Consider the following 21,411-nt stretch of genomic DNA (forward strand, 5'->3'; position numbering starts at 1 on the left):
GACACAGTACCAGAATCTGTGCAGGCATTATGGCTGTGACCTTGTGCTGACAAAAACTAAACTCTTTCTCTGTTCCTGGCTGTTTATGTTTAAGTAAGAATTTCAGAGTCTTGTATTACTTTATTCCTTACCCCAAAAGTGACATGCAAAGCTATCTTCTGTGTCCGTTTATACTCATACTGTTTATTCTGCATTAAGCAAAGCTAGGCATTATCAACAAGATATTTCAAATTAAGAAGCTGGAATATCTCCTTCACACACTTCATTATATTTTGAGTGTGTGTAGCACTTCTGGCTTAGATGTACCCAAAACATTTCAGCTGCGTGCTTTGGACATTGTACTGCTAGTTCTTTCCTGCAGAAAAAATAGCAGAGGCTTTGGCTTTTGTGGCAGACAGATGTGCTTGCAGCTCCATGGAGTCCAACTATGCATAGGACACAGCTGTAGACAGCTGGGAAATATTTTGTGACTTTTTTCCACACTATAGATAGCAGTATGTTGTGTAGACTCCAACAGATTACCAAAGAGTTAAGAATATAAGTGGAAACTGAAGAATAGGGACATAGTTTTTTGTGCTCTCTGCTAAGTAAACCAGTTTCTTAGTTTACTGTGTACTAGTTACTGTGTCTAGGAAACAAATTTTGACACAGAAATTTTATAATGTTTTGCCTTTTTCAAAACCTGGGAACCACAGATCCTGTCCAGCTCTAACCAACACTGAATAAGCAAGATCAGACTGAGTTCAAGCTTGAGGTCTCAGTCCTGTTTTGAGACTGATCTTTCTCACCTCTAGAATTTTCATATACAGCTATCTTGTCAGTGTTGGTGCCTGCAGTTTAGCTGGCTTCCTGTGTGGACATCTGGCTTGGTGCTGTGAAGACCACTGCCGACATGGCTCAGACAGTCAAGTGCACAGCCAAGCACCTGCACTGACCTTCCTGGAAGCTGGCTACTCTTGCTTTTAGCACACCCAGAAAACCTTACATAATCTGCGGTTTTCCCAGATGAAGTCTCTCACACAAAGCAGAGAGAGTTTTTTGAGGCAAAGTGGCCCTTTAAGAAAAGGAAGGAAGGGAGTAGTCACTGCAGAGACAAGGACAAGGACAGTGCACATGGACTGCACTGCTGTTTTGGGGGTTGGTCTCAAACCAACATGGGTCAGCCCAAACAGTGCTTTTATTGATTTTTACTGCTATTTTTTTGCACTGTGGTGATCCCCCAACTTAATATGGATCAGGACACATCATGGCAGGCCCTGCTCCCAAGTCTTGATGGCACCTACAGTCTTGATGGCCCCAGGAGCAGAGCTAAGCAGAGCTACTCTCCCAAGAGGCATTTGCTGTATGTGCTTACTTACTAGAGGTTTCCTTGCAGGTTAAAGGAGCAAAAATGGATGAATGTCCAAGTGGGGGATATAATAAAACTAGAAAACAACAACTTTGTGACAGTGAGTACCGTTTGTCTCTATCCTGATCACAGCTAATCTCTGCCACTCTTATCACTCACAAGAAAATCAGTGGTAATGATGATGTGGCAGTAACCACAAGCAGCAGTGCTTCGCAATGCCTGCTGACTGTGTGAATTCATGCCAAGTCTGTCTGTCTGTCTGTGCTCAGGCTGATCTCCTGTTGCTGTCGAGCAGTGAGCCACACAGCCTGACGTACATCGAGACAGCTGAGCTGGATGGGTAAGTGATCCTGGCCCTGGAGTGCAACCCCTGCCACCGCTGCAAAGCCACCTTCCTGGGGCCCTGGGTGCTACAGGCGCACCTGCCAGAGCTTTGGTAGCAAGACTTTCATAGCATGTAGAATAAACCTTGGATAGATATCTTGAAAATAAAGTCATCTGTTGGATACTTTTGCTTCTTGAGTGCAAATGTCATGTGAGGAGGGGACTTGACTTTTCAGTGACAGCTCTTCTAACACTGAGAGTTAGTTGGACACATGTCCCTGAAATATCTCCATGAAAAGCTGTTGCTTTTTTCTCCTCTAGTATTTTCCTTGAGACAGATTATCTGGGCGAAATAATCATAATGAATAACTGGTAATTTCCTTTAGTCTGTTGTAGAATAATATCAATGCAAGCACACAGCAAAGGCTTTCAAATGCTGCCCACTCCAGGACACAACTGGCTACAAAACCAGAGGGCTGCAACTTATATTAATTGGAATAAAGTGGAGCTGACTCATCTTTATGATCCAGTTTGCATTACCTTTTCTGCATTGCCCAGAACTAGCAGCAGTCTGAGTGACTAAGCAAAACTAGAGATTCTAAGAAATTGTGTCTCTCCCAAGACCTTACAGACAGCCCTCTGGACTTTCCTCATCTGATTTCTGCTTAAAATAGGTTTGTAGTTTTCATACCCACTAGTGCCACTTCTAAGAGGCCCTGAACTAATGCAGTATTCTTTTGACATTGCATTTCCAGCTCCCCAGCTAGCTAGTCCCAGGACTGAAGTAATCTTCCAGATCAGAATACCATGGGAGAAAAGATTCAGAGCTTTCATACATGCTTAGATACCTTGGATTTAAATGCGTCATGAGTGACAGGGTAGACAGTGCACTGCTCTGTGTGAAATTAAGAAGACAGAGCCACTTCATCTTTGATACTATTCCTCAGAATTCCTCTGAATGCCTGTCAGTGAGACTGAAAGAGACAATCTACACCCTTTGGCCAGGTGAAACAGATGTACAGTATCACAGTCCATCAGATGGCTAAGGAAGACTGTCCTCAAGAGCAGAAGTGATTTTCAAGGAGAGTTTTCAGTTCACATATGACTTTCAGTTCATGTTTTTTTCTTATAATGTTCACCACAGTGAAACAAACCTGAAGGTGAAGCAGGCACTGACAGTCACTGCAGAGCTTGGAGAAGACCTTCAGAAGTTGACAGAGTTCAATGGTGAGTATAAATGGAAAATCCACTGTACAGATGATTTGGCCAAATTACAGAGAGTGGTTGGGACTCTTCCTTCCAAGCTGTCCACTATCCCCTGCTAGGTGTTCTCTGCAAACAGTGCCAGCAAAACAGAACAGGCCCTCTGCAGTCTGTACAGCAGTTATCAACACCACCAGTAAAGGAAAAGGTCCCTCTGTGCTTGCAGGTCTTGGTGCCATGCATGGCTATAACCTGACTCTGCCTTGGTGGCAATTCTTCTGGATGGACACTTTTCTTTTGTATCTGTCTTCACAAGTCAAGATTACCCACCTTCAAAGCCAGCACAAGAGTTCACATAACTGCACTATGGAAACTGTTTTCCCAAAACCTTATGCTTAGTTCTGATCTCAAAACATTTTCACACTGCACTTTCACACTGATGTAGCAATGCTGATGCACTGATTACATTTATCTTCTGATCAGTGGCACTTCCCAGACACCACAGAGACCTGAGGGCTAACTGTGCACGCAGGACAGGTGACTCAAGCCTCACCCTGAAGCTGTTCCTTTTCTCTCTCAATGAAAAAATAAAGACTGAGTTTTAGATATCTAAAGGCAAGCAGTATAGATTTGCTTAACAAGAAACACGTCCTTTCACAGCACTGTTTTCTGTACCAAATGCAAAATTAGGATAGGATAGGATAGGATAGGATAGGATAGGATAGGATAGGATAGGATAGGATAGGATAGGATAGAATAGAATAGAATAGAATAGAATAGAATAGAATAGAATAGAATAGAATAGAATAGAATAGAATAGAATAGAATAGAATAGAATAGAATAGAATAGAATAGGATGTTTTAATTGGAAGGGATCTACAATGATTGTCTAGTCCAACTGCCTGACCACTTCAGGGCTGACCAAAAATTAAAGTATGTTTTTAAGGTCACTGTCAAAATGCCTCTTAAACCTGACAGGCTGGGGGCATAAATCACCTCTCTAGGAAGCCTGTTCCAGTGAGTGGTCACCCTCTCAGTAAAGAAATGTTTCCTGAGGCCCAGTCTGAACCTCTTCTGGTGCAACTTCAACCATTCCCGTGTGTCCTGTCACTGGATACCAGAGAATACTTAGCAGCACATACAAAGAAAGGAGCTAAACCTGTCAAACCCAGAATACTTCATGCTCACACATCATCTGTCCGTGGAGAGATGATGAGGGAACAGACCAAGTGGTGTTAGTCACGTTCTGCACTGCTCTGCTGGCTTGGATATGAGGTCAAGACTGCAGGAGAAGTTATTATGGAAAGGGGTGGAATGAGTGCTGCTGTCCTTGGAGTGCCTTAAGGATTGCAGGCTCTCAGGAAATACTTTTAGATATAGAGGAAAAATAATTTTAGAAAAAAAAAGTTTTTGAAATAAGTAGATGATTCCAGGATGAGTGGTGGGGATGTGGCCGAGAGCATAGCTGAGGCTGTCTCTGGTAGAGTTCCTTTTGCCTTCTTTGTTGAGGTTTTATGCAATAATATGTGTGAGTTTTGCCAAGTGTCAGCTCAGTACATCAGGATTTCTTTGAAATGATGGCCAAGATTCTGGGTGTTCTAGGTCTTGAGAAATATGTTTTTACGTGTACAGTTAGATGCTTAATGTTAATAATTGGAGTGGCATGCCTTAATTATTTTCCTGAGCAGGCTGAAGTGTCTATCAATTTGTAAGCAAAATCTTAATCTTAGATAATCTTTCAAGCATGCTTAGTTTGATGGTTATCTAAGGGCACAGTGTTCTTGGAAGTGCTTAATTAAAAAAACATTTAAAAATATTTGGAAAATGCAGAATTTTCTTATTGGATATTTATTTATTCTCTAAATCTCTATTTTACTTATGTTGTAAATAAAAGTGGCCTCTTCACAATACTTGAAATGAATAAAATGTTTCCCAGGATGATTTATATTTGACAGTGTACTGGGAAGAGTGCCTGGAATCAGACCCAGCCTTGCATTTCCCTCAGCAAACCTCAGTAGAAATATTTAAATATTTATGTAACTCTTTATCTAATTACTTTTTAAGACAGGAAGAGAGGACAGGGTTGTGCAGCTAATACAGGCACTCAGTGGAATGCTTAATATGAGTTATGATGTTTGTTTGATGATTCAGATAAGGAGGATGCTTGCAAAACACTGAATTTCTTTGTTTGATTTGGGCAACTGGGAGACCAGAAAGGCAACAATACTTTTCAGTTACCCTCTGCTTACCACAGTTGACTTGGCACTATTTAACTCTTTCAGCTGAAATGCTTCCCAGATCTCTTATTGCTGTTACTGGGTGAGGGGGACAGGAGGCATGGTGCCTGGCTGTGGTGCCTTCACTTGCAGAGCTGCTGGGCTCAGTGCAGCTGCCCTGGGGGGACCTTTAGAGCTTCTCACTCTTTGGTGGTCAGTCTCATTTGGATGAATCCCTTCTGATCTCAAAATCAGCATGGCAGAAGCCCAGACCCACCTGCTTATGGGAAAGCAGATGGGGACACACTCAAGGTGCTCACAGGAGCATTGTCCCACAGCAGGCACGGTGTTCCTGCTGGGAGACCATGCCCTGGGTTTGCTTTGCATTGTGCTGTTCGAGGTTCCAGTGCAAAGACCCTGTTTCATTTGTGCTTTTCAAGGTGTTTGTGAGGGTGGCAGTGAGGTGGGCCTGGTCGCTAGAGACTTTCAGAAACGATGGGGCACAGGTCTGGTCCTTGTTGGACTAACCAGATGATAAAATAGAAGAGCAGCACAGTTGTTAGTATGAATTCTCATGCCATATGTGTCGCTGAATTTCCTAATTATTCAATCTTTCATGTGTGATGGTTAGTCTGCCTTAGATTAGAGCTGCTTTTTTGATCATTTGCACAATGTTTGATTTTAAATCTGTAGTGGTGAAGACGGTCATGACACTTAAAGCTGTACTTTTCTTCTGGACTCCTCTGGATTTTGTTTCCAGTCTCTTGAGCCTGGTGTGTAAATCTGGGAGCAGCTAGAATAACTGTACTCTCTGCAAATGCTAGTATTTTAATAGGTATTTATAGCCTGTGATGAAAATAACTGCTGATTAAGTGAACAGACTGAACTCTTAGATTGCCTTTCAGTAAGGCATATTTGTATTTTCCAGTTCTCAATACATCCACAGGGCTCTGCTTTGAATCTTTAAATGTCAGGTGCAGCGATTGATTTAAATAGTCATTTTTATACTGAGGTATCTGAACACATTTTATTACAAGAAATAAATATAAAGCATGGAAATAGACACTTCAATCACTTACAGTGTCTGCTCAGTGGTCAAAGAAGGTAGTGGTATCTTTTAATGCACTCCTGGTACTTGAGTTATAAAACACATGAAATTAAAAATCAGTGAACAAAGACACCTCAGTTAATTACCTTCTCTAGCCTTTAGGCTATGATTCTATTCGCTTGGGCTCCTGCAGTTGGAGGGAAAATGAAATAGGAAAAAAGGTGATGTCAGCACTTTTAGCTAAAGTTATCCAGTGACATCCTACCACTATGAACTTGCTATGAATGGATTAAAAGTATGTTGCTGGTTCAACACTTCTTCTCCACCCATATAGAAGCTGTGGAAACTTTGTTTTGTGCTCTACCAATAAAAAATTGCTGTGTTCAAAGAATTGGATAAATGCAGGTTCACTGTGGGCCCTTCAATTATGAGATGAATATGGGGAAGAAGCAACATCTCAGAACGTCAGTAAATGTAAGATATAGAATGGGAATGACAGGGTTAGGAGTCAGCTGTAACTAGAGTGTGAAATATTGTCTCTCTGAGGAGCAGCTGGGAATGCAGTATTGATGACATCTTTTTGGACCAAGATTTCCATTTTTGCTTTTACATTCTTTTTACAGGAGAAATCAGATGTGAGGCACCAAACAACAAACTGGATAAATTCACAGGAACCCTTACTCTTCGGGGAGAGAAATATGCCCTGGACAATGAGAAGATGCTGCTGAGGGGCTGTACTATCAGGAACACAGAGTGGTGCTTTGGGCTCGTTATTTATGCTGGTAGGTAAAAACTGACATGCTGATTGCAGAGCCCAGCAGCACTGGGGTGGGGATACATCACACCCAGCATGCACAAAGGAAGCAAGTATTTATGTTTCTACCAGGTACAACAAGAAAAAACTTTCTTGTTTCAGAAATCCACTCAACAAAGTACATAAGGGGAGTTTTGATCAATGACCAAGAAAGACTGTAATAATTAAATTTGGTTAAGAATTCTCTCAAGTGTATTGAAATAAACACTCTGTATCATTTCTGTATGATTTTCATCCACATTGGAGTATCAGGGTCATCAATAATATTAATGATTAGATAGATGCTTTTCATGAGCCTAGTCCTTCTATTGTTTCTATACTCTAGACATGTGAAAAAATGCATAATATGTCACCAATAACATAGCAATACCAAATATGCTGGGAAAAGTGATTAAACATGAAAAGAAGGGTTGAATGTTAAAAGAAAAGAGTTGAGTCAAAGTCCAGATTTAGTGGTTTTATGTCACTCTCTCCATATAATCTCAGACCAAATGACTTAAACTGTTTCTGCCCAAGTTTCCCACTAGCATTCTTAAACTGTGTGTACCTGACTTCATGAGAGCTGTGATGGTTATTTATGCTGAAAAGCACAGCGGGGCCTCAGAGGGAATCAGCTTTAGAACAGCTAAGCTTTATTACTAAAATTAACAAGTGTGCTTCATCTCCAGGGCCAGACACCAAACTGATGCAGAACAGCGGAAAAACAACTTTTAAGCGAACAAGCATTGATCGGCTCATGAATGTCCTTGTGCTGGTGGTAAGTCTGATTAATGTGTCTTCCTTTCTTCAGATGTGTTCATCATTTCCAGATGCTCCACCTCTCTGTCCACACAAATGGGGGGATATGAGAAGTGACTAATGATAAAAAGAAAAAGTACATCATAATTTATTAGCAGCCGGAGCTCTGCAGTGCCTCTGCCAGCCCATCTTGCAAAGCAAGGCCATTACATTGACAGAATTAAGGACTTTCCTTCTGAACTTGTCATTTACTCTGCTCTCCCTTTTCCCCCCTGCATTTTTGCATGAGAAATATTTTGAAGCCTACAAAGCCCTTTTTTCCTTCTAGTAATTTTGTCATTTTCTATTTAAATAAACATTAGCAGTTCTCTCTCTTCCTCCCGATTTCTTGGCATCTCTGGTGATATCTGCATAGGACTTGGTAATTGAGTTTGCTAATTTACATGATGCCAGCCCCTGACTTAACACGTTAGGGTAAATTATTAGACATGGTCTCATTAATGCTCAAAAGCTGGTGTTTTAAGCAGCAAGGAAATTTGAGAACACTAATCTTACATAGCAGGCACTGTTCTCAGACTGGAAAACAGATTGAATTTGAGGGTTAAGCTCATCAGTGGTTTTAACAAATGGCAAATACTTCCAGGCAGAAATAGTGATAGTCTTCTTCCACAGACTTTCTCAAGATTTTACTGCTTGAGTTCAAAGCCACTCAGGGAAGGAAGACATACACTCTGACACTACTTTAATCAATGTTGCTTAAAGAAAAGGGCTTTTACTTCAGATCTTATTTCCCCTTGAGTGCAAATTTGTCATGCTTTCCTATGCATGCTGCACCACCTTCAGTTTATGACACTGGGAAGGTCTGGTGGTCAGTGCTCACTGTTCCTGCTTCTTCCCTGCTACCCTTGCTCTCCAGATCACCCTAGCAGCCAGATGGGACAGGATCCATTCCCAGGCACCGGAACAAGCCCTGGAGGAGGCATCCAGCAGAAGTCTGTGCATTACAGCACGGCTGTCCTGAGCTCTCCCTGCCCTCTCTGGCTTCATGCCTCCTCAGCACAGGAGCTTAGAGCACAAACATCTCCAGGGTGACACCACCCTCCAACCTCCACATTTCATCTCAGCCTCTGTATTCCTGGTTTTTTTCTTTGGATCCCAAAAGTCCTTTAGGTGAGCCTAGGGATGCCCAGCAGTGCCACAGCACAGAGAGCCACTCCAGGGTTAACTTCAATTCTTCTTGAGGCCTTGCTCTCAGTGTGCAGTAAGGACATGCCCTTAATTTTGATAATCTTGCACCAATCTCTACCACAGGAAAATCTTGGTTTATCAAGCTTAGTTATCATCAGCTTGTCTCCCTCAGTGTTTTTCTTCCCTTTCTCCCCTTAAGTGGATAGCAAAACCAAACAAAGTTTGGGCCTCTTACACTCAAAATTTTTCAAGCATTTGAAGAATTTCACATTTTGTTAGGTGTTCTGATATGTTCTGGAGAGGAGAATGGGCTGTGGAGGGATCCACAGGGCACAGAAACAGAGCAGAGGAAAACTGAACTGGGAATCTAGAATTTAATGTTCAATTAGGATTTGCTGAATCTCCTTTCACAAGCCAAGGGTCCCACCCAGGACTTTCAATCTGTTTGGCCTCTCTTTATAAAAACAAATGAGATGAATTTACCTCCTGGCTCTGTTTTAAAAAAAACTGAGCAAGTTGCAGCCGATTGCATCAGCCTCTGCCTGAGTTCTCGGGCGCTGGAGGAGCCAAGGGTGTGTTTGTCTCCTTTACACATTTTTAAGGAACCTAAAATTTTGGTGTCTAAGTAAAGCTCTGTCATACATTAAACACCAGACTCTTTGCACACCTAAGGGGATGTGGGCACTGGGTTTTTCCAGCTCACTGGGTGGTCGAAGGTTACAGAGTGTGGTCATAAAAACAGGCAGTATATTGTGGTCATAAAAACAGCCAGTATATTGTGCTCTTGAGTTGGAGAATACAAAGCAGCCACGTCTGACTATAAATAGGTCATTTAAATGTAGTGAAGCTTACTCCACGTTAACACTGGCAAAGTTATTTTGTGTTTGTTTGCCTGTCAAACTTCTGGGCACAAAGCAGTGTTTAAGCAGGTTCGCCAAGGGAATGTCTGTTAAATGTTGCCCTGGTCTTCCCCAACAAGGGTTAATCAGAAGCAAACCTTCCCAGATGGCAGTCATAGCTGTTCTGTCACATTTGGAGGTGTTTCTCATCGATCTGAGAGAGAAGTTAATGTTCCTCCACTGGGGATGCACTTGCCAGCTCCAGAAATGCTTTTTTCTCCAAAAGCTACTTTTCAGCAGGCTAGGGGGAGCAAATTTTCAGAGAAAGACCGCTCACACTCATCTCATAAACAACTGTCTGCTTCAAACCCCAGAGCAGAACTCAAAGTACCAATCAAGAAACTGAAACTGTTTTAATTCACAGTCCAACAGTCAATGTTTGTCTTGAAGTCAAAAGTCACTTCCTCTTTACAAAACCCTTACCAAGAGGATCTTCAGCAGTCAGTGCATGGGCAGTAACCAGGGAGGGATGATGCTCGTGCTGGAAAGCTCCATGACCTTGCACAAGCAATGATTTTTCATGTTGTTCTCTTCGGGGCTGTGGTTGCAATCACAGCACCCTGCACAGAGTTGTTTCGTGCACAGAAATTAATCTCGAAGGCTGCTTTTAATGTCTTGGTCCTTTCCCTTTGTTTCAGATCAAACAGAATGTTAGTGAGCCTTGTGCAAGCACAAGTGTTGCACAGGAGTGGGGTTGTGAGAGTATTGGCATGCCCAGTGCATTGAAAACAAAATGTGCATAAATCAAATGCAGCTGTAGGCAAGAGCTGCTGTGGTATTGAATCAGAGTGGTTTGAGTTGGAAAGGACCTTAAAGATCATCTTGTTCCAGCACCCCAACCATGGGCAGGGACACCTTGGGAAAGTTCAGCTCCTGTCTTGCCACACATATATTTCTGTTGCTGAATCACACATTGAAATTCCTACAGGGACTGTAATATTCTGCAAATGGATAATTTTTAACCTCTGGGGCAGGGAGGTGGGTCATGCCTCTCAAATACCCTGAAGTCCTTATAATTACAATAGCACTGATTGAAGTATGTTTTAATTTCTGGTTCACAGAGATTTAAAAACACTGCACCACATTCCTTACCAGCAAGTAATATTGTCTCCATTTCACAAGCTGAGCAATTTATTTGGCTTCACATAATTAAATAGAAAAGCTACTGCTCATGTGTGAAATAAATGTGTCCCCTGAAACTCAGTCTGCCACCTTTTCTCACTGCAGTTCCCTTTTGTGGCTTTTTTGATATTAAAACTTGAGTTGATCAGGCATGAACTTCTCACCAAGTGATTCATATTGCTCCGCAGAAGTATCTTTCTTCCTCCCACAGATTAACTCAGCAGTACAAATATTAGCTTTACCATCAATGTTTCTATGTTTGTCCCTCAATTACTGTTTTTTAGAAAGGTTGATTACTGTTTTAATGTGATTGTTGCTGTGTGGCCTTTACATAATGGTCCAACTTACTGATATTTCCTCCCTAATGATTATCCTTGCAAAAGATGGTTTTTAATTGCTCTTTTGTGCAGCCTGTTGACTCCATATCTTCACTTTTTTATTATTATATTGGTTGTTTTATGTCAAATGTTTGGAAAAGACCGTGCCAAAAGAATTATTTTCTCATCATTTGTTCAGGAAGGATGACAAGTTAACTGCAGTTTATATCCCCCACCATCACCATTTCTACCTTACAAGTACTGTAATTATATTAGCAGGATTCCAAGATGGTGGGTCTTCCCAGTTTTTAAAGCATTGTTAAAAACTAACTTTGCTAAAGGTTAAAACCTATCCTCTAAGCTTCCATCTTTGAATGAAATGGACTTGCTGCATTGAAAATGCTATTAGCAGGTAGAACCACACAGTGCTTTGTGTCAGTGGACATAATCTTCCTTTTTCATCTCCCATAGGGCAGATAAATCCTTCTTCTTCCTTTCTTCTTTGTCTTGGAAGGCTGTCTGTTAACACATTTGCTTTTCACACACCTGTTTATGACTTTATGTTTGTCTTTTCTCGATTCTTTATTACTGTTGGATATTCACACTTCTGTAATTCCTTGCAGTTTGTATTAATTTATGTTAAATTTATTTCTTCCTGTTCTGTCTTCATTTTCCAAATAAATGTCTTTTTTAATCAAAAGTCTTGTCTTTTTTTAATCAAAAAATGCTTTATGATCTATGTAATGTTTTTGTGTCTGTTAAATAGTGTTCCTGAGCAAGCCCAAATTTTCCGTAAGGTTTCCCAATTTGAAATTCACTTCCCAGTTGCTGTTGCCCTGGTTACTTTAGGCTTCAGGAAACAGGCTTCTCTAAAGCCCAAGGATATGCATCATTGGTTGGTATTGCTTTTTGTTTGCTCAAAGGAAATGTAATCAAATTGTGAGGGCAAATGCCGAGGCAACCATAAGCTTTGAGAAAGCAATTAACTCTCCTCTAACCATCAGAATAATATCCAGTGCTAAATTCCAGACTGTATGCTGCTGGATTATCCTTAGTGTTCTTTCAGAAATTGTGAGGAAGACTGTGAGACATCTGGCAAATGGCCAAGTAAAGTCCTTCAGGCAGTTTTTATTCCCAAGTGTGCAGCCAGATGCTAGAGGACCCTCATTTCAGTTCTCCTCTAATGAGATTTGCCATACAGCAGGCTGCTGTAACCACCCTAGTTGAGATGTCTGCCTGGGATTTAAATCCCCAGCTGTTTGAGGACTTTTAATTCCAAGTTGCCAGACTCTGCACCGTGTAGCTTTGTCCTTGAGGTAAAAGTATCATAATTTTGCAATTTTTCCCTCTTCATCCCTAAGCACATTTTCCTATGATTCAGGCTATCCAACCCTATTCCATTAAGGTCTTCTGATTAACCTGCGCATAATAAATTCCTTGTTTCTAAAACGCAATACATTTTGTTTGGTTTTGATTTGTTTGGTTTGTTTTTCGTTTTGTTTTTTTTTTTTTTTTTTCCAGATCTTTGCATTTTTAGCACTGATGTGTCTCATCCTAGCCATTGGCAATGGTATCTGGGAGCATGATAAGGGCTACTACTTCCAGGTCTATCTGCCCTGGGCAGAGGGCGTCAATTCTGCCTCCTACTCTGGCTTCCTCATGTTCTGGTCATACGTGATCATTCTAAACACAGTGGTACCCATTTCACTCTACGTCAGGTACGTGCCAGAAGCTCCTCTCACTTTTGATCTTAGGAGAGATTTAGCTTTTGCCTTAACTGGGAGCAGCATTTTCCCTAAAACCTAGCACAACCCCATCATGGATGCTCCTACGCAACCACAGTGATGCTTTTCCTGTTTCTGCTGCCTTCAGAAGGTTTTGTCAGGGTTGCACTGGGGACAGCAGTGAGCCCTGGAAGAGGAAAGGATGATTTTGCAGTTAAAGGGGAGGTGTAGGTGTGTGGGATGCTATAGGAGCAGGGCTGGAAGCCTGCCACCATTAGGATCTTGCTAACAGTGAATGAATGGCCTGTTCTTTGAGGTGGCCTCAGGACTGTGTGAGGATTGCCAGGTGAGCAGGTGCAACCAGGTTCAAGTGCTTGGTGCTATATGGGCAGCTGAGAGTGTTCTCTCCTCCCAGACAATGCAGAGCTGTGTTGGTTATTGTGATAGACAAATAGGAGTGACAGGTAGGCAATGTGTCTGTGGTGCTCTCAAAACTTGGAGCTGGGGTAGAGACTGCAAAGCCCTGTTCAGTTTATCATTGTAGCTACCTTCAGTCAGCTTTGCTACTGAGACTCTCTTCTGTGTTGGTAAACATGAGGAATGAATTCCATTCCTATCCAGTATATCACCCAGCAAAGTGAAAACTCATGTCATCTGCAAGCTGATGCCGCTCTTTTGGTTGTACTGAGGGCACAGTGGCTCTCTTGGTGTGGAGCTCTCTGTGGTTGGAGGCATGGCTGTGCTCATCCCGTGCCACTGGGATGCTGGGAGCTCAGCCCACAGCTCTGCTGGAAACCACCTCCTGAAATGGCACTAACTGAAACCCACTGCTCCTGCCTCGCTTCTCAGCCCAAAAACTGCTGACACTTTTCAAGTACTTTTATAAGGTACTGCTTTATAATGGGTTTGCTGTAAACTTAGCAGATCATTTCAGTGGGACTTGCTTCAGCAAGTGGCCTTACACAGGCCACCTATGGACTGATGAGTTCAACCTGTCATTGCCTTCAAAGTTGTCTTCTAACTGCAATTCACAGTGGTGGTGCTGAAGATGAAGAGCTTGTCCCTTAAGCTAAGGAGTATTCCATCACCTTCTGTTTCTGTTTCATCAGTGTGGAGATTATACGCTTGGGTAACAGTTTCTACATCGACTGGGACCGTAAAATGTATTACCCTGCGAATGACACGCCAGCTCAGGCCCGAACCACCACACTCAATGAAGAGCTGGGGCAGATCAAGTACATCTTCTCAGACAAAACAGGAACTCTCACCCAGAACATCATGTGTTTCAACAAGTGCTCCATCAATGGCAAATCCTATGGTATGTTTGTCTTACTCTCTGGGTTTTCCTCACTGTGTGCCTCTTCCTCCCCAGAGACTAAATCTGACATCCAGAGCAGAATGCCATGTAAGGAACTGCAGTGATCAAGTGTAAGGCTACCCATCAGGAGTATCTGGACAGCCTGATTGCATCATTTGCCATGTATTAATAATTGTTTCCTCTTTTTTCTCACTCTTTTATCTCCCTTTTTCTGCCCCATTACTGCCCCAACACTATTAGTTTCACCTCATTTGTCCCAGATTTACATCATCTGTACTCAAATTTGTTTTGTTTTGTTTTGTTTTGTTTTGTTTTTTTTTCTGATATCACTAGTTAGGTAATCACAGCTTTTTATGGTATTATTGGCATGGCTAGCCAGGTATTGCTAACCTTGCAAAATAGACATATATATATAATAGATGTGTGTATATATATATATGTGTGTGTGTGTACATATGTATATATATACATATATATATGTGTGTGTGTATATATATATATAATATATAACTCACATAACTCACTCCCTTCTAATCACTTATGAAATCAACCATGCCTCATAAGGCTCATCTGCAAATTTTGTCAATTTCTCACCCTGTGTCTCTCTGCAATTTCTCATGTCATGAGCAGTGATTTTCCTCATCCTTTTCAGATAGTTGGAGTAATCAATGACCTGGTCTTTGTCTTTACACTTGACATTCTTCAGCTACCAGAAGAAAGAAAAGTTTGTAGGAAGTTAGAAAAAATAGGAGACATGAGTTGTTAGCTGTGTTAGATCCTAGAAGTTATTGATTTAAAAGGCTTGTTCATGCTATGGCCCCAGGCAGTTTTTTCATACTGCTCAAGAGGTGCTAGCACGTTATAAACTGCCTAATTGATTAACATCATTAGGAGCTCCAGAGAAATTAGTCACTGCTTATTTGTATATGGATGCTTGCTTTGCCTGTGTCACACTGCTGATGCACTAATGTGCCAGAAAGTTTGCATCTTTTCTCAGTGCTATCAGCTGAGCTAATAAAAGAAGATATTTCTTCCTATGAATCTGTGCATATTTGGAGACCACCTTATCTCAAACAGTGTTAGTATTAATACTGTGTTAACAGTGTTAACATTAATACTGCTAATGAGGAGTTTGAAATCTCTCCTATCAAGTGCCCTTAGTTGACTTTTCTGAAGCGCATGTCACCACTAACATAGATACAGGGTAAGGGTTCAAGACATGAATGGGAAATACATGCAAAGAAGGCAAACAATCTATTGCCTGTAGTTTTCTAAATGTTTAGCTTCTTCCTAGCACAGTACTTCTCTGCTGCTCAGGGGATTCTGGAAAGCAATGCCAGAAAGGATGATTTAGTTCTGCTCTCCTCTGGAGGCTTAAGGGAAGGAGGTGCACAAAAGCCTCTTGGCTGGGGTTCCCAGGGAATGAGCTGATGCATGGATTCTCAGGAGAGGTGTTTACTGTGTGCCTTTTACACTCCTGGGCCTTTATAAAGGCACACCAGCACTACAATTGGCTTTGGTCATAGCTGAGGTTGCTGGTGCAAGCATGAGTCAATCATTCCTGTAAATCATTGCATTTTGATCTTATTTCAGTGAACTGCTGGGACTGGCTGGCCTTGGGACAGTCCAGACCTTCTTAGTGAAACTTTTCTCCAGGCAGAAGTTCTAGTAATGTTTCTTGGAGGTGACTTGTCTTCAATTCCTATGACCAGATCAACCATTCAGGGAGAATCAACAGAGCAGCCTTGCTACCTAGATGTGGGAAAAATGAGCTTTGAAAACTCCTTCTGTATGGGTGTCCAGGGACTGCTGCAAATAGTAGGGTCCAGGAGCTGGATTTTGAAGGAGAAGGCACAAGAGAAATCATTCCCTGGAAGCACTTTAATTTCCTGTCTAGCACCAGAACCCCTGTTCTCTTTGTGTTCAGCTCAAGACAAGTCTTCTTTACTCAAAAGCCAGTCACTTTATGGTAACTGCCTTGTGTTTCAAGCATCTATCAGTCTCCAGATTTTGTCATGTCAACATGGAAACTGATTGTTATGCATCATCAGTCATCAGTGCCCATGTCAATGTACTGAAACTTTTAAAATAGATTCTAACTTAGAAACACTTTACTCAATTTTGTGGCTCAGACACTGCACTTACCCACAGTTTGTGGCTATAATTTCATCTTTCTTGCTTGCAGGTGATGTGTATGATATGTCTGGGCAAAGGATAGAAATAAATGAGGTAAGTGCTCAAGTGCTATCAGGATGTGTGCTTTCAATGGACTTGGATAAGTACCGGTGGGCAGAACCCTGCAAAGGTTATGTTTTTGACCCTGCAAGAGTTGATGCTCTTGATACTCAAACACAGATGTGTGTTCCTCTGGATGTCAGAGAATTCCCAGAGTTAAGTTCCTTTCCAGTAAGCCTGGGTTTAACCTCCAGATTGGGAACAGCCCACTGTCCCCTCTGCTACACCTGACATCCTGGTGCATGCACAGCTTCTCTTGAACACTTCACTATTGATGTTTGTTGCAAACTGGGACATTAGTGAATTTTATTAACCTCGTCAGCTAATTGAAGCTTTAGTGAGGAATTAGTGAGTGCAGTTCACACCAATAGCGAGGTCACTGCTACATTCCTCTGATGTCTGGACTTCAGAAAGTGTGAAAATGTATCATTTTTACATTTATCTTTAGCCTCTGCTTGCAGGCACAAATGCACACATCTTCATTTCTAAAATGTCTGAAAGTGCATGCAGAAATCCAAATAACAAACAGCAAGATGATGATGAAAATCCCACTCCTCATTCCGATGATTCATTTCCAATCCATTTAGAACTTAAATTGCCCACTGAAACAGACTGTTTGTGCTGAGCACTGTGCCTGCAGCCTGCCCTCTCTCTGTCAGCCTTGCTTGGTGACACACACTGGACCCCTGCCAGCTGTCCACCCCACCCTGCTGCTGGTGACACTCTCTGGAGCAGAGTCCTGCTGCCCACACGCCCACAGTGCTGCTGTGCCTGGACCTTGCTGCACAGAGCAGCGTGGGAGGGGTCGGTCTGTCTGTGCTCCTGGGCTGAGTGCTAAATGTCAGCGTGCAGAGGTCAAAAGGATGATTCCCATCCTGGAAACTCTGAGCTCATCAGGGATGGGGTGGGAGTCAGAATTGTCCGAGGCAGGCTTGGCAGTCCATTACTCCATGACACATCATGTGGTAAGCTTCTGGACATTTCTCCAGTGTGTTCCACTCTTCCTGGGGCTCCTTGTTTTTTGACAAAATGGGTAGTGCCTGTGGAGTTTAACCTTTACTTCACCTGTCTGTCCTATATTTTTCCATATCAGAATTTTTTTCTGGCTTTGGGAGAACATGGTGAATAAGACAGACTTTTGAATTGTTTTAAGCTGGGCTCCTGCACTCCACTATCACAGGCAGCTTTTGACATCATGAGCACAATGCTTCCAAGCAGGCATGTGTTGAAGGCCGGCACTTCTTTGCTGTAGATATCCACTGGCAGGGCTCCTGTTGGAGCATTAGCTGCTGCTCTGAGAGGCAGTTTAGCTAGTTGGTTCTTGGCCTAAGTGCTGCTCTGAAAGGCACATCTAGTGCCTGTTCTGTCCTATGATTAAATACCTTTCCTGACCTCCCACTTCCTTAAATCTACAAATCTCTGCCACGAGCAGCCAGGCATAGGCAGGATGGGGCCCTTTGTAAACATGAGGAGGAGCCTGGGGCAGTGCTGGGCAGGAATTGGTGTACAGCCCTGTGAGAGCTCAACAAATAATACCAAGCCATGTTTTTTTCAGAACACACAGAAGGTTGACTTCTCCTACAACCCTTTAGCTGACCCAAAGTTTGCCTTCTATGACCGCAGCCTGGTTGAAGCTGTGAAGCTGAATGATGTCCCGACTCACAGGTTCTTCCGGCTGCTCTCCCTTTGCCACACGGTGATGCCAGAGGAGAAGAAGGAAGGTGAGGACTGCTGAGGGCACTGGAACGAGTGGTTATGTTCACTCGCACCACAGCATGTCTTCTCTTCACAGAAGCTGTTATTGGTCCTTTTGGCTCCCTGGTGATTTTCTGTAGTTTATGGCTACACATAAATCAGTGTGTTTGGAGATGCCACACGGGAAGAGAAAGGATCAGGGCCTCCACTCCCTGTGTGTTCCTGTGGTGGAGCTGACACTACTGCAAACACCACATCTCTGGAGTGCGGAAATTGCAGGTGCCACAGCTTCCCTGAGGTGGCAGAGGCTTGCCCTGCTCTCTCTACTCTGCTCCTAGCCCCAGAAAGCAAAGAACATTGAGTATCTATCCACTGGAAATTCTTTAGCTCCTCTCACCCAGTATTCCCCCAGCTACTAGGTCAGGATGACAGGATGAAAGCCATGCTTTAAAGGCTAGAATTAATTTACAGGTATGAAGTGAAAATACTGATCAGAAAAATACATGCAGATCTGACTAGAAGGGGCTAAACCCAAGGAACTTGTCCTGTCAGTGAGATGTTAGACGCCAAAGAAGTGATTAAAATCTCCAAAAGAATCCAGGGGGCCTCTTGCCCTGTCCTGGAGGATGGGTTGGTGGGACATGATGGAGATGTGTGGACATAAGGTGCTTTTTAGTGCTGCACCTCTGTGGATAGACCGAAAAGGAAAGGGATAGCTGCTATATTATATCTTGGATGCTGTATTTTTTCTTTTTTTTAGCCCAGAAATAAGTCAAAAACATTACATTTTTTTTCTTGCATATCAGGTAACTTGGTGTATCAAGCACAATCTCCTGATGAGGGAGCCCTAGTCACTGCTGCCAGAAACTTTGGATTTGTGTTCCGGGCTCGCACACCAGAGACCATCACTGTTGTGGAAATGGGAGAAACAAAAGTCTACAAACTTCTGGCTATTCTTGATTTCAACAATGTTCGCAAGCGAATGTCTGTGATTGGTATGTTCCTTTTGCTCCTTTCTTTCCTTCCTGACTTTTTAGGTTCTGGAGCTGTCCCTCGTTCTGCTATGATGCAGAATTTTTCTAGGAGATCTCCTTTGCAATGTGATCTGCATAACATTTGTTTCTGCAGATTTGAGATAGGCTGCTTTGACTTTATAATTACACAGCAACAGTGCCAGAAAAATACTTAAAGGAGGCAGGTGGGATAAATCTCAGCATCTGGACCAGAGTGATGCAAGCCACTTAATTTTTCATATATCTTGCTGCCCTCATTACAATGCAGGAAAGGCCTTTCTTCTAATCAGCTTTTAAATTTTCAGTGAAATTTGAGGAAGTAGGACAGGAGAAAGCAAGAACAAACTGAGAAAACAGTTTTTTCCCAATAAACAAATTTCCAATTTCTCCCAAACAAAAAATGGAGAAATTATCCAAGAAAGTTTTTGCAGCCTTTATTAACTCTCCAACTTTCTCTAATATTTCAGGAATATTGTAATTGTAGTTACAGTTTACTGGTAGGAAAATAGGAGAAGTAGGACTACTTCCCTAAAAACAAGCTGTTCTTCACTTTTTAGTGAAGTTCTGCCTGTAGAGACAACGTAGAGTCTGCTCAGACCTGCACTCTCTTTTCTAAGCAGAGCTTGTCTTGATTCATGGGAGTCTGCCAAAACTTGGGGAAGTTCAGACACCTGTAAAACCTGTTCTTGGTTTTGATGGAAGGGCTTTGTACTGCAAGAGACTCAGTCTGGGATTTGTAGCATTTCTTCTCTTCTTCCTCACAGTGCGGAGTCCAGAAGGTGACCTGACTTTGTACTGCAAGGGGGCTGACACCATTCTTTATGAGCTGCTTCATCCATCCTGCAACTCTCTCAAAGAGGAGACCACAGAACACCTGAATGTAAGAGCTTCCTTCTCAACAACATCTCTGCATTTGATGTTTTCCTTTTCTCCAGCATACTTTGTCTTCAGGAAAAAAAACCCCAGATTTTAGAAACAGCACTTAAGCACCAATTTTAAGTTATGGAATAGAGAAACATATTAGTTTCTATGGCTTTAGGTCTCAAATTAGTTGCCTAGGCATGAGAACCTGGTGCCGTGTGAACTGCTCTGAGCAGATAGAGGGAGGTGATTCTGTCCTTCTGCTCTGCTCTTGTGAGACCGCTCCTGGAACACTGTCCAGCTCTGGGATCCTCAGCATAGGAAGGACATGGACCTGTTGGTGTGAGTCTATCAGTATGAAGATGATCTGAGGGCTGGAGCACATCTCCTGTAGCTGGGAGATTTAGGTTTTTTCAGCCTGGAGAGGAGAAGGCTCTAGGGAGACCTTATAACACTTTGCAGTACCTGAAGGGGCTACAAGAGTGCTGGAGAGGGACTTTTTACAAGGCATGTAGTCATAAAAGAAGGGATAATGGCTTTAAACTGAAAGATGGAAGATTTAGATTTATTAGGAAGAATTTCTTTATTGTGAGGGTGATGAGACACTGGAACAGGTTGTCCAGAGAAGCTGTGGATGTTTCATCCCTGGAAAGCATTCAAGGTCGAGTTGGATGGGGCTCTGAGCAACCTGCTCTCCTGGAAAGTGTCCCTGCCCATGGCAGTGGGATTGGAATGAGATTATCTTTAAGGTCCCTGCCAACCCAAGATATTCTATCATTCCATGATTCTGTAATAAGGACAAAGATGGTAAATCCAATGCATGACATTTAGAAGACCTGTGACTTGTTTCTGATGCGCCTTTACTTCAAGCCTGGGGAAAAACCTCCCAGAGATGCGTTTCACAAATGCATCTGTGATGTTCCACCAAACACTGAGCTCCATGCTGTCCATCAAAATCACAGTTATAAGGGCTTGCTGAGATGCCATGACTAGCTATGCTCCTGCAGTACATTTCATCCAGAATTCATACCCTAAAAATGTTGAACCCCCATCCAAAATTTGAGGCTGTGTTCAGTGTTTATTTAGGTCTCACTGTTTTGAACCTCTTGTTGAGAAATACAAACCTGAGAAACAAATGCTTGGTTAGTGTAAAGATTTAGAGCCAGAAAGTATAAAAGCCCTTTTGAGATTGTTGGTTATTTTTTTTCCATAAGGACAACAGATGGTAATGATAAAGTGGTCTTGAATTGCTATTTAAAAATACCCCAACATTTGTGGCCTAAGGTGTCATTTTTTCACCTTTCCTCTGCAAACTTTACCAAGATGCTTTTACCGGTCCGATTTCTGA

The 21,411-nt window shown here is 42.3% G+C and overlaps 1 protein-coding gene across 4 annotated transcripts in view; it reads left to right on the plus strand.

The window, feature by feature from the left end:
- Positions 1 to 21,411, plus strand: part of LOC134432513 (phospholipid-transporting ATPase ID-like) — an 85,701-nt gene that overhangs the window by 44,504 nt on the left and 19,786 nt on the right. For all 4 annotated transcript variants that reach the window (XM_063181348.1, XM_063181347.1, XM_063181346.1 and 1 more), the window contains exons 7-17: positions 1,376 to 1,448; positions 1,618 to 1,688; positions 2,817 to 2,899; positions 6,763 to 6,921; positions 7,622 to 7,710; positions 12,739 to 12,935; positions 14,051 to 14,259; positions 16,445 to 16,488; positions 18,050 to 18,215; positions 18,996 to 19,184; positions 19,967 to 20,082. In XM_063181348.1, coding sequence (XP_063037418.1) covers positions 1,376 to 1,448; positions 1,618 to 1,688; positions 2,817 to 2,899; positions 6,763 to 6,921; positions 7,622 to 7,710; positions 12,739 to 12,935; positions 14,051 to 14,259; positions 16,445 to 16,488; positions 18,050 to 18,215; positions 18,996 to 19,184; positions 19,967 to 20,082 — 1,396 coding nt within the window. The remainder of the gene's footprint in view (positions 1 to 1,375; positions 1,449 to 1,617; positions 1,689 to 2,816; positions 2,900 to 6,762; positions 6,922 to 7,621; positions 7,711 to 12,738; positions 12,936 to 14,050; positions 14,260 to 16,444; positions 16,489 to 18,049; positions 18,216 to 18,995; positions 19,185 to 19,966; positions 20,083 to 21,411) is intronic.

The sequence above is a fragment of the Melospiza melodia genome, chromosome Z (genome assembly GCF_035770615.1).
Source record: "Melospiza melodia melodia isolate bMelMel2 chromosome Z, bMelMel2.pri, whole genome shotgun sequence".
NCBI lineage: Eukaryota > Metazoa > Chordata > Aves > Passeriformes > Passerellidae > Melospiza > Melospiza melodia.